This window comes from Tamandua tetradactyla, chromosome 3 (assembly GCF_023851605.1).
Source record: "Tamandua tetradactyla isolate mTamTet1 chromosome 3, mTamTet1.pri, whole genome shotgun sequence".
Lineage (NCBI taxonomy): Eukaryota > Metazoa > Chordata > Mammalia > Pilosa > Myrmecophagidae > Tamandua > Tamandua tetradactyla.
In genome coordinates this window covers 133,067,051-133,079,526 of record NC_135329.1, presented here as the reverse complement: position 1 = coordinate 133,079,526, position 12,476 = coordinate 133,067,051, and the positions used below count along the sequence as shown (strand labels likewise).

Below are 12,476 nucleotides of genomic sequence, written 5' to 3'. Positions count from 1 at the left end.
CAAATTATAAGCTACCAAGGGATCATTTGAAATGTATCTAAAATGGCACTACTTGTTCTCATAGAAAATGCAGGTAAAAAACATGAAGGTAGTGATCCCTTAAGTGATTTTTTGCTAGACAATTTCAATGTCTATGTTTTTAAAATTCAATTGAGAACATATCATATTTCTCATATCCTAACCTTAATATTTTCACTGACTCCCTGATATCCATAACTAATATTACTTCTTGAACAAATACAATAAAAGCCATTTTTCATAAAGGAACACAATTCCTGACACATTTAAAAAGACCTTAATTATAGGCAATTGAATCCAGGAAAAATGAATTAAGCATTCTTAGTAATTTAAAGTCATTCTACCTCTCCCTACATTTTCTACAAACTGAATTAAAAACTAAAATACATATATATATATAAACTATTTAAAAAACAATTTTAAGTAAATTGATATCCAGTAGAAAAACATTTTTTTTTAATATTTGTGATCACTTTATCTGGAGTTTTTAGACAGATTTATTCAGTGATTTGTGAGGACTTGTTAGTAGAAAAACATGTTTTAGAGAATATTGACTATCATATATCTTTTATGAAGAATGAAAAGAGGACAGAGAATAAGCAAATGTTGTGTGGGTGCTGCCGCTTATCACAAACATATGATTGAATTCAGCTAGCAGTGGGTTGGGGGTGCAGGCGGGGAAGGCTATTTCTCTGAGATTTGTACATACGCAAAGAGTAAGCAAACTCTTAGGACCGGGATTAGCACAATAACCCATAACACAGGGATGATACAGAATTCTGAAGTCAATTGCAAGATGATGGATGTTGTAGAGATTCAAACTTAAAATGGCTAAGGAGAAGGTAAATTGTACAGTAAAAATGTTGAGATGTTATAAATGCTTTGCTGCACATTTTTCTGGTTGTAGTGATTTCAGCCTAAATGCTATCATATGTGCACTCTGTCTTCAATTTTAGAGATTTCAGTTTTATTTAGTAAAAAGAAAGTAGTTATAATCTGATTTCTTTATATATTATATGCAATAAATGCAGATACCTCTGAAGTAACAAGGTAACAAGACCAGGTGCGTAATTCAGAAAAAAAATAAGGGCAAGTCCTATTTCATTTCTCTCTTTGCCACCATATTACATAGCAAAGGAAAATTAGCAGTATTCAGCAAAAGAACAGTATTATCTGCACTGTTTCGATTCTTTATCGATTAGAGGCTCACATTCCAGAAATATGTTTCCTAGATTAGCACTTGAAAACCTGAGAAAGGGGGAAAGTTAAAATGCTAGTCCCCTTCTATTGCAAAGATTTTCCAATGGAGAACTAAAGGAAGGAAGAATGTTTAAAATTTTCCTTTAGTTATATTCTTCATGATGCTATATGTTACTATAAAGCAATATGAATGATGTAGTTTTACAAATATATCACCAATGATAGAAACAACCCTCTCAAAAAGATTACCTTGGGGATCCATTGACATTTATTCTGAAAATGCCGCCAGTGTTCCAAACACTGACATATTTTGGAATGTATCTTTGGAAATCTCCTATTTATAAGTATCTTGAGGTCAATAATGGTATCGTTAATTATTAAAGTCTATATAGTACCAACTTTGCATTCTCAGCAAATATTAGCTACCTGAATGCATGAACAGATGAATTACTTAATTGCCCTCTAAGACTGCAGAATATTCTTTTAAATATACTCAGTGGAAGCAAATATGTGTACTTTGAGAGAAGATGAGGTCCCTATATTAAATCCAAAAGTCATGGTGAACTAACTCTCGCAATTAAGTGAGTTATTTATCTGTGATATGTGATTTTGTGCCAGATAATTTTAATGTCTATAGTTTTAGAACTCTATTGGGAACAAATTATTTTCCTTAAGCACTAATCTCAGCCTTAAGTCTCTTAAGAGACTTAGCCAATACTTAGCAAACCTTCTAAATTCCAGTAGAGGAATTGTCAAAAGTCCTGAGCCATGATAGCTTTTAAGAATAAGTTCACAGCCCCCCCATGAAAACAGCTTTGAAGAGGTCATTCATTAGGTATTAGAAGTTCTGAAATGACTTGAAAATATCAGGCCTATATTCAAACCAGTAACTTAATGAAATTACCCTAGAAACACTTATGCATTTAGACATTTGTTCAAGTAATATTTATAAGGTCCATAGATAAAGCATCCTATGTGTTCTAGTTTGCTAGCTGCCGAATGCAACACACCAGAGACGTATTGGCTTTTAATAAAAGGGGATTTATTTTGTTAGTTCTTCAGAGGAAAGGCAGCTAACTTTCCACTGAGGTTCTTTCTTACGTGGGAAGGCACAGGATGGTCTCTGCTGGCCTTCTCTCCAGGCCTCTGGGTTCCAACAACCATTGGCTCATGCCCACAGCAACAGAACTAGGTACGTTCACCTAGCCAAGTTGACAACTTAATCTAACTACCACACTATGCTAGTTATATAAGTATACATTTATTAAGCAGTTTAGACAAGTGGTTCCTTTAGGATTTAACAAAGAGGTTAAACTGAAAAAGACTTTCAGAGACCACCTGTGAATTAGAAAAAGGAGATTAAAGGACTTGCTTAAAAGTAACTGACACAGTTACTTAAAAGTTGCAGACACAGAACTAGGGACAGGTTTTTGTTTTGTTTGTTTTGCATGGGCAGGCATGGGAATCAAACCTGGGTCTCCAACACAGCAAGCAAGAATTCTGCCACTGAGCCATCATTGCACTGCCTGGGAGCACGTTTTAAGAGCTTCAACTATCACTTACTTCCTCTACGGCAGAAACATTCAATGTCTTAACTGGGGGGAAACAACCAAACTTCTTTGGTATTTTATCCGAAATATAACAACGAAAAATTTACTTAAATTGCTTTGTTGCCTTGTAGAACACAGCTGATAAAGGGAGTTTAGTCCAAGAACCTTGTATTTAATCCCTTAAATTTGGAGAAGAACAAGCACTCAAAGTACAATGCTTAGACTTCAAAATCACCCTTGAATTATTTTAAAATAATTAAGCAGAAGACTATACTTCCTTTAGCCTGTTGACAAAATCCCTCGGTTCAGAAAAAAGAATTTTCTGCTTAATATTTGCGAGTCTGTGCTTTTGCTGGATATGGACTCAGCCTGAAATAGGACCTCAGATCACTTACCAACTATGGCAAGATAATATATGGTAGAAAATAATATTTACCTAGCAAGCAAAATATTTTAAATGCTTTGCATTTCACATAAAGATGAGCAACTTATCAGAAAATCTAAGCATGCTAAAGGGACCTGTGAAGAGGCCTTGTTAAAACTAAGAGCAGCCAGGTTGTGTTTGTTTATCTAGGGTCCAGGTGTGACTCGCTTTGAAGAAGCAGTTAATGCAGAATGCATTATGGGCCTTGGTTTTGGCAAAGTGGGTGCGGAAATATTTCACACTCTCTTTACCTCACCCAAGTTACCTGCTCATCGAAAGCCCCTTTCTTAGATGTGTGCAGTGAACGGGGAGAAGATAACAGTCTTTGCTTAGCAGAACTATTCTTCCTGTTTGCCCGATTCACATAGCTGAAAACATAACACTCTGCTCTTTTTTTTTTTAATTTTCTGTGAAGATGAAATTTTAAGTTTTAATGTAGAAACAAAACCTTTTAAAAATAACTGCCAGCGTAAGGAGAATTTTTTTTTTTAAATTGTGGTCGCTTAAAATATTGTGTGACTCAGGCTCCATTTTAGTGATTAAGACAACTAAGAACCAGTTTTTGTTTTTCACGCTGAGGAGTAAGGAGACACTGTAAAGAGGTTGCTAAGAAGTGTGTTAGTCATCACTTGACCAGGAGCAAAACCTCCACCTGAAATAAAAGGATGGTTTCATCAAAAACCTATTTTAGTGAAATTCCATCTACAAAATCGTAAATCTGAGTTTCCTATTCCCAGCCTCTTGACTCTCAATTTTACTTAGAGGCATTAGTCTCAATATACAAAATCCCTCATTGTCTGCTCTTATTAGTGAAACCAATGAAAGAATTGTATGAAGAGACAGCAGTTTCTTATCCCACCTTTCATTTTGCTAAAGGTTTCTGTATTTCATGCCAATATGACAAGACTTGGAGCTGCCATAAATAATTACCACAAGCTTGGTGGCTTAACACAATTTAGTCTCTCATAGTACTGGAGGCTAGAAGTCTGAAATCAAGGTGTCAGCAAGCCATGCTCTCTCTGAAGTCTCTGGTGGATAATCCTTCCTGGCCTCTTCCTAGATTCTTATGACTCTCAGCCATCCTTGGCATTTTCTGCCTGTAGCTGTATCATTCCTATCTCTCCCCTCATCTTAATAGGACCCTCTTCTCCATGTCACTGTATGTCCTCTTCTCTTCTTGTTAAGATTCCAGTCATTAGATTTAGGGGTCACCCTAATCTAGTATGATCCCATCTCCATCCTTATCTTGATTACATCTGCACAAAACCCTATTTCCAAATAAAGTCACCTACTGAGGTTCTAGGTGGATATGAATTTTGAGGGCACATTGCTAATCCACAGATACTACATCAAATCAGTTGCATCTTAATGTCATGCAGTCAAACAATTTTAAGAGGCATAATCATCATTGTTATCAAAAAACAGCATCAAGCATCATATTACAAGTAGGACCATCATGATAGAGGCCCACAGTGACCTGCCTTGCTTTCTTCCTGTTCAAAGATGATTCCAAACTAGGTGTCAGCCACCAAGTTCTTTGCAGCTAAAAGATAATGGTAGTTTATTGGTTGTTTCGAATTGCTTGGCACAGTTCTAAAAGAGCTGAAGGTCTTGGTTCACTATGATGCGGAAGGGCATCAAACAGAGAGAGCTTTGTTTTGGATTATTGACTCTGCACTAGCTGCCTCACATAGCTCTTTCACCACTTTATCTTTTCACCACCTGATGACTTGGGGATAAAAAGCCAGCAAACATCAGGCTAATCAATTCATTTTTAAATGGGAGAAGCATAAGAAACCACTGTCTAGAATTTAGTGTGAGGATTTTTGCAAGAATTCAGTTTTCATACCATAAAGATGTTGAAGTATGTCTTGCTTTGTTCCAGCACATTAGAACTGAATACCAGAGATACTTCAGGTTACTAGGTTTTTTTTTTCCAGGAAGTGCTTAGCAAGAAAGACTGGAAGAGGTCAAACAAGTGCAGTGGGGTCTGCTCTGCTCCCTGAGCTCAAGGAGTAAACCTTCCTCTTATCATGGGCTGTTTTAGTTTCCTTGGCTGCTCAAGCAAATGCCTTGAAATGGGTTGTGTTAAACAATGGGTATTTACTTGCTCATGCTTTGAGTCTGGGAAAAAGTCCAAATTAAAATATCATCAAAGCGATGCTTTCTCCGTGGAGACCTAGGCATTCTGGGGTTGGCTGCTGGTTCCTCTGTCACGTGGCAATGCGAATAGTGGCCTCTCCTGGCCTTTCTGTTCTTTCCTGGCTTCCATTGAATTTAGGCTTCTGGCTGCTCTCCGTGGCCTTTCACTCTATCTGAATTTCATTCTGCTTATGAGGAACTCCAGTAATAGGTTTAAGACCCACCCTGCATGAGGTGGGCCACACTTTTACACCTATAGGTCCTACTTACAATGGATTTACACCTATAGGAATGGATTAGATTTAGAAACATGTTTTTCTGGGATATATACAGCTTCAGACCACCATGTGGGAGAATATTTTTCTCTCAGCATCCAGGACCCTTTCTTCCCACTAAAAACTGTGGCTAGCAGGTATATTTTAATCTTTAAAATGTCTTCACCGAATCATTGGCATTAGGTGCTTGGTATTAGACAAATCAAGAATTAAAAGGAATCTAAGCCTTAATGAGAGTCACACATAGGTCAAATATTAAAATTTTGAAGTTTGAGTTGACTAAATATCAACATTCATTTGTGATTCTTTTAATTCTTGTTTCAAACTACATAGTCTCAGAACATAGAAATTCAGTCAAATTAAATATTAAAAATTCAAGGATACATAGTATCAATCATGCAGTAGTTGGAATGTGTAAATTCTGGTAGAATCACTAGAAATGCCAACTATCCAATGGAATTTCAGATATGAGTGAAGTTGGGAGAGGCAAGGCATTCTGATTCCTCTAAACATAACTCAAAATTGCTTTAAGAAATCTGTAGTTCCAGTTCAGTTTGTCTTTTGAACGTAACCTCTGTTAATTCCTTCCAGTTCTTTGTTTCAACACCAGTTTTCAGCTACGATGCCACTTCATACTACAAAATATTTAGTGACAAGGATGGCTACAAACATATTCACCATATCAAAGACACTATGGTAGGTTCCTTCCAAGATTTAGCTCCTCAAAGATCATTCACTTGAGGTTGCTCAAATAACGCTGAGCTTCACACAACATAATGTTTGTCTTTTTATAGGAAAATGCTATTCAAATTACAAGTGGCAAGTGGGAGGCCATACATATATTCAGAGTAACACAGGATTCAGTGTAAGTACTGCATGAGGCACGATGCACCATTCAGGTTTTTAATTGATGGATGTATACACATGATATGGCATCACCTATTTTCGTTAATAGTATTTTCTGTTTGTTACTTTATGGTTTCTTTCAGACAACTGTGATTTCATTGAGATGGCATGTTCCTTTTGGAAAAAATATTTGGTAGATGGTTGTTTCTCTTTTGATATTTGGTAGATAATTATATACAATGCATAAGACATTTTAAATAACAACTGGTTCTGAAGGCAAGCTCTACTCTTCAGCTCTTGGAGCAATGTGCAAACTAAAAGTGCATGGAGGGCTGGACACAGAGATGGAAATTCTTTTGTAGCTGTTCACTATAAGTATATTATCTGTAACAGCAATATCTGTACGCCAGATAATGTGATGTATAAATGATTATCCCAGGTTTACAGATGGGAAAAAGATTACTCAAAAGATTTAATTAACTTGGCCAAGTCCACGCTGTTAGTGGCGGAACTAGGATTCACACCAGAAACAGACGAACACCAAGGTTTTTATTGCTAACCTCAGCACCACCCGGCTTCCTTCTTGCTCTGACCTTTTCCGTCCATCTGCATACGGTCTAAACAACCCACTTTAAAACAACCATTTATAATAAAACTTCTCTAATCGAGAATGCACAGTTCCTTTCCTTCATCTCTAATAAAGTCTAAATTCAGGACATTCTCTCAGCACAAATAATCTGCCCGCCAAAAGCTAGACCACTAGGAGAGGAGAGGAGAATCATAAGCCCAGGATAGCTAACCAGAAATCTGTCAGAAACCTATTGCCAATCCATGGAATTCTTTGGATGATGAGTGAAGGTGCTTGGACTTAACACTGAGCAGCCAAAAAGTCTCTTGAGTAGAGAGAATGACAGAATGGCAACAAGTGGGCGATTGGTTTCAGGCACAGTCTGTTCAGAAGGTAGAGGTAAGCTGGGGGCTGGAAGACACAACGATGGGCATGAGCTAGGCTGAGGCAGCAGAGGCCTGAACTAGAATTCTAACAACCGAATGTTGACTCCTTAAGGGCAAAACTCCGCTCCTTGTTTTCTTTGCGTCCTTAGCACTTAATACAGGATCTGGCATGGAGCAGGAGTTCAAAAAATAGTTGTTAAATGAAAGAGAGGAAGAGCGAGATGGTAAAGACAATGCAAAGTCTCACTAGGACTGGTGAATTACTGTCAGTGAGGGAAAAGGGAAAGGAAAGAGGGAACATGACTTGCTGCAAGCCTTCGAGATGAAGAGCACTGTGGAAACTTTGACAGATGATGCAGGAGCAGCAGAGAGCTGTTTGGGAAGGGTGCTGAGTAGTTTCAGCCACGGAATTTGAGATGATGTGGGAAAGAAAGTGAAAGTGATGATCAAAGTCACGTGAAGATCATAAAGACCATAGAAGGATGATAATTTATAAGATAAATTTAATATTAGCAATGGGTTATCAATGAGTTGTATTCTATTATCTTTTCCTTTTATTGGGAATAATAAGGTTTTTATGACCTGCAGAAAAGCAGTACTTGGACCTTGTTGAAGTCTTGAAAATTGCAAATTGGTGAACAAATCTTGGTTACTTCAAACTTTCACAACATATTCTTCGCCTTTTGAAAAAAATAAAAAGGGGCAGTTTCTTTGTGATAATCAGATGAACACACAGAGGAGTGAAAATATTATCTTTAAATTGAATTTCCCATTTCATCTGTGGATTAAGACTGGTTAGAACTGGAATCTGGATACTTAAGTAACAAGTTATTTTCTCTTGTGACTTGTTTTTCATCTGGATGAATTAATACATCCTTTGTGTGACATTCAAGTGTGGATGTGTTTTGCTGATTTATAGCAAATATGTCTATTGTCAGGATTCCTGTAAAATAAACTAAAAATGTGTTCAGAGTCACAAACAAAAGTAAATGATGTGATACACAGAACTCTAAGTTGTTATTCATTATGGAAAAGGAAAGGTGCAATATTATTCAAATATTTTAGTCTACTTTATGTGGTTCATCAGTTAATGAATCATAAGATATTATAATATAATAAACCTAACGTAAGAAACAGTATCCAAGATAATTTAAACTTTCTCTGGTGATTTGGAGATCACCCAGAATTCAATGTTATGAGCTCTGATAATTGTGTACATAAATTCCAGGTAATAAATGGTTTAATTGGATACATGTTAGACTATATTCTTTACTATTATTAGATCTAACACTAATAGTCCTATCATCATCAATACTTATTTAATACTTTCTGTATAAATCTTCAGGTTTTATTCTAGTAATGAATTTGAAGGCTACCCTGGAAGAAGAAATATCTACAGGTAGTGTACGTAAATTCATTCTGGAATTTTTATATATTGACATTTGAGTGAAAATATGTCAGAGTTCTCAGGGGATGTAGACTATTTTTTAAAACCTTAAGTGTAACAAAAATCATCGATGAATTGAGATAAAATGTCCAGAAGATGTCATGTACCACAACAGTAAAAAACATATACATCCAAAAAATGTTGGCCTGCTCAAAATGTTTGTTTTCAAAGGGAAAGAAAAAAACACAAGAAATTCTATATAAATTGATAAAAACATGGTGCTAAACACTTCAACCAAATGTAAAGCCAATTGAGTATCTTCATTCATTTAGCCCATGTTTATTAAGCACCTATTATTTTTCAGGCATTGTACATAATAACATAAAATATCATTTCTTTTGCTAGGCATAGGCCTATTATGATTGTAAGTAATTAACCTTCAATCATATATTAATGTTCAAATTCAGGCTAGCACGTGAACCCCTTAGTGGTTGGAATGGACCCTCCATACCTGCTTCTGGATGTGCAAATAAAACAACAGCTGCAATGTGCTGCTAGATGACTATATGCCAAGGACCCTTTTATCTACTTTACATATGTAATCTCAGTTAATCCCCACAAATAACTCTATGACACAGGTGATACTGGTGCCTGGACTTTTACCTGGGCATGCTGACCTCTGACTCCCTGCTAGCAACTGCCTCCCAAATGTTTCCAAGGTCACACCAAAATATTAACATGAATAAAAAAAATATATATTAACATGAATTGTTGGATTGAAAACCCGGAATACTAACCATAAGAGAGGAAATAAGAAATTTTCTCTGTGCCACCTTCCTCTGGTCCCTCCTGGATCATGGCTCCTTATCCTTTGGGGAGAATCCCTCTTTGGGGCCAGTGATGCTTGTGGCCACCCATGTTTGAGGCAAGGTTGGGAGGCAGCCACTGAAGGAAGGCAGAGGTGGTCACAAGGAAAACTAGCCAGTCACTGCAGTGTTCCAACCTTGCCCTGCCCCAGCATAATACCACCTAGGCTCCCTCAAATGGGTTCTGATTCTGAGGGTTTGGGGTCAGGCTCGGGATTGGTACATTAAAGCCAATCACTCAGTTCAGGAATCAGGCGGAGGGCTCTGCCTAGGAGAGTGTGGAATCAATGTGTTGCATTCAGATTGGCTTGAGTAAGAATGTAAGGAGGGAGCATTCCCAGGAGGAGCTTCCATGAGCCCAAACACCCAGCCAGGAGGAGTTAGAACCATGGTGTCTAATTTCCAATTTGATCACTACTGATTTCCCTTTCCAGGTGTTTAAGAAAAGGAACTCTTTCTTGGTGGTCTTGTCAGATATTCCTTGCGGATTTTGCCATGGGATTTATAGTTATGGGAAGTGACCCCCTCACCCAATCCAAGTGATAGGTATTTCTCCTACCCCAGTAGAACCACAAAGGGCTTCTCCCTTGAGATCTGTGCCTACACGTACAAAGCCAGATAAAAAATCAGGCTATGTTGAAATACTGTGATTCCCCTTTACTTTAAATGATATTGGCAACAGAAAAATAGAGTGGGTTTCATGTCAATATGTAAATTAGTCATTTTACATGGAGTAGTACATTTTGATAAATACAATCTCAAAATTTCAGTTTTATTTTCATTTCCCTGTAGAATTAGCATTGGAAGCTATCCTCCAAGCAAAAAGTGCATTACGTGCCATCTAAGGAAAGAAAGGTGCCAATATTACACAGCAAGTTTCAGCGATTACGCCAAGTACTACGCACTCGTCTGCTACGGTAGGTAACATACCTTAACGCGGACACCAACATCCCCTCCGTCACACTCTCCTCCTTGTCACCCCCCTCCGATTCTTAGCTGCAGTGTACTGAGCACTTGTTATTTGCAAGGATGTTTGTCTACATTATCTCATCTAATCCTCACGGAAAATAATGGAAGGAAGGTAGGGAGGTATTACCATTCCCTTTTTGCAGTTGAGGAAACTGAGGGTTTAGTAACTTGTGCGAGAGCCAAGCTGCTGGCAAGGAAAAGGGCCAGGAAGCAAGCACAGGTCTGTTGATTCTAAAGTCTACACTCTTAGCCAGCATGTTCCATGGCACCAGGATGAAACATGCAAACATTAACTGACAAGTTCAGAAACAGCCGCTGAATTAGAATAATATCTTAGAAAGAAGCATTCTCTGATAAAATGGCTGCTGGACTTCTACCCCATTTGCCTGGAGAAATGCCAAACTCACACAGCCAGGAGAAAGAACCGTGGCCTTGAAACCTGGAGTCCCTTGGAAATCAGTGATTCTTTGAACAGTAGTTTCAATGGGGATGGAAAATAAGCCTTTGTCACGGAGTATGCATTTTCTGAAATTGAGAGACATAGAAGTAATTCATTAAAATTACTTATTTTATTTCATTAAAATTAAAGTATTCATTAAAATAAAACAAAATCATAGGTAATAAAACATTCAAAACATCTTCTAGTTAGGCCATGCGTTCATGCAGTGAATAATTTCTATACAAATAATTTTTAAACTGTTTTCTCTCATAGTTTAATTATGTCAACAGAGCAAATATATGTTGATGGATAGATAATTTTATTTTATGCATAATATTTTAATCTCTATCTTGAACGTTTTGTTAACAGAACAAATATGTGTTGATGGATAAATAATTTTATTTTATCCATGATATTTTAATCTCTATCTTGAACGTTTGGCAAGCAATAAAAGAGATGAGGTTGGAAGATAAGTAGGTTGATGAGCTATGTTGGGGTCTTAGCAGTCACTGTGGGGATTTGGAAAGATGACTGGGAAATCTCTAATTCTCCATTCTCTGCCTTTTGCCCCAAGTCAATACCCAAGTTGCCTGGGATTAGTGGAGACTTGAGAAGTGGAGAGTTATAAAATGCATGCCGCTCTCCTTTTTCTGATGTCAACTCTGTTGTCTGAGAGAGGGGTTAGGGAAAAAATGGAATCAGACTGGTGAAGGAGTCTGCTCAGTTGCAGAGGCCCCCAAGTCTCCTTTCACCTCCCGGAACAAAGGCCACTGTTACAAGCCATTTGCCTAAATCTGGTCACTTGGCTCTTGAACCTCATCCACAACTGATCTGACTACTTGGAAATGAATGAAGGATTTTGACCCAGAAGCTCCTGGCTCAAGATGCCAGTTTGATACACTTTTTGCAAAAATGTTTATTCAGTGGCATCTTTGAAATGTTAAAAGGTTGTTGTTCGTGTCCATACGTGCTGATTGTAATGATAGCATTTAAAGGTAAATGTCCCTCTTCAAAATTTGTGCAACATTGTTTAACCCAAGCTATGTATTATTCAATGTGTACTGAAAGCTTATATGGTAGGCACCTTATATCACTGAACTAATCATACTGAGTTATTTGTTTACCTCTCTTTCTCCTTTTTTACATTTCAATCTTTGTATTCACAAGACCAAGAAGAATGGTTAGTACACAGTAGGAATTCAGTGTTTGCTGAGTAAGCAAAGATACTAGGGCATATGAAAGCATTGCTGTCCTTTAAAAAGTCTACCAAAACTCATTTTATGTTGATAAAGATATCAGTGACCCTACACTGACATACATGCAACATTTATATTTGCATGCATTCTGTATTAGTACATTTTAACACCTTTTAAAAGCATTATACCACATTTTATATCACTTTGTGC

The 12,476-nt window shown here is 37.2% G+C and overlaps 1 protein-coding gene across 1 annotated transcript in view; it reads left to right on the top strand.

Annotated features, from left to right (window-relative positions):
* Nucleotides 1–12,476, top strand: part of FAP (fibroblast activation protein alpha) — a 73,568-nt gene that overhangs the window by 35,961 nt on the left and 25,131 nt on the right. The window contains exons 14-17 of the mRNA XM_077154014.1: nt 6,201–6,305; nt 6,404–6,474; nt 8,755–8,808; nt 10,455–10,579. Of these exons, the coding sequence (XP_077010129.1) occupies nt 6,201–6,305; nt 6,404–6,474; nt 8,755–8,808; nt 10,455–10,579 (355 nt within the window). The remainder of the gene's footprint in view (nt 1–6,200; nt 6,306–6,403; nt 6,475–8,754; nt 8,809–10,454; nt 10,580–12,476) is intronic.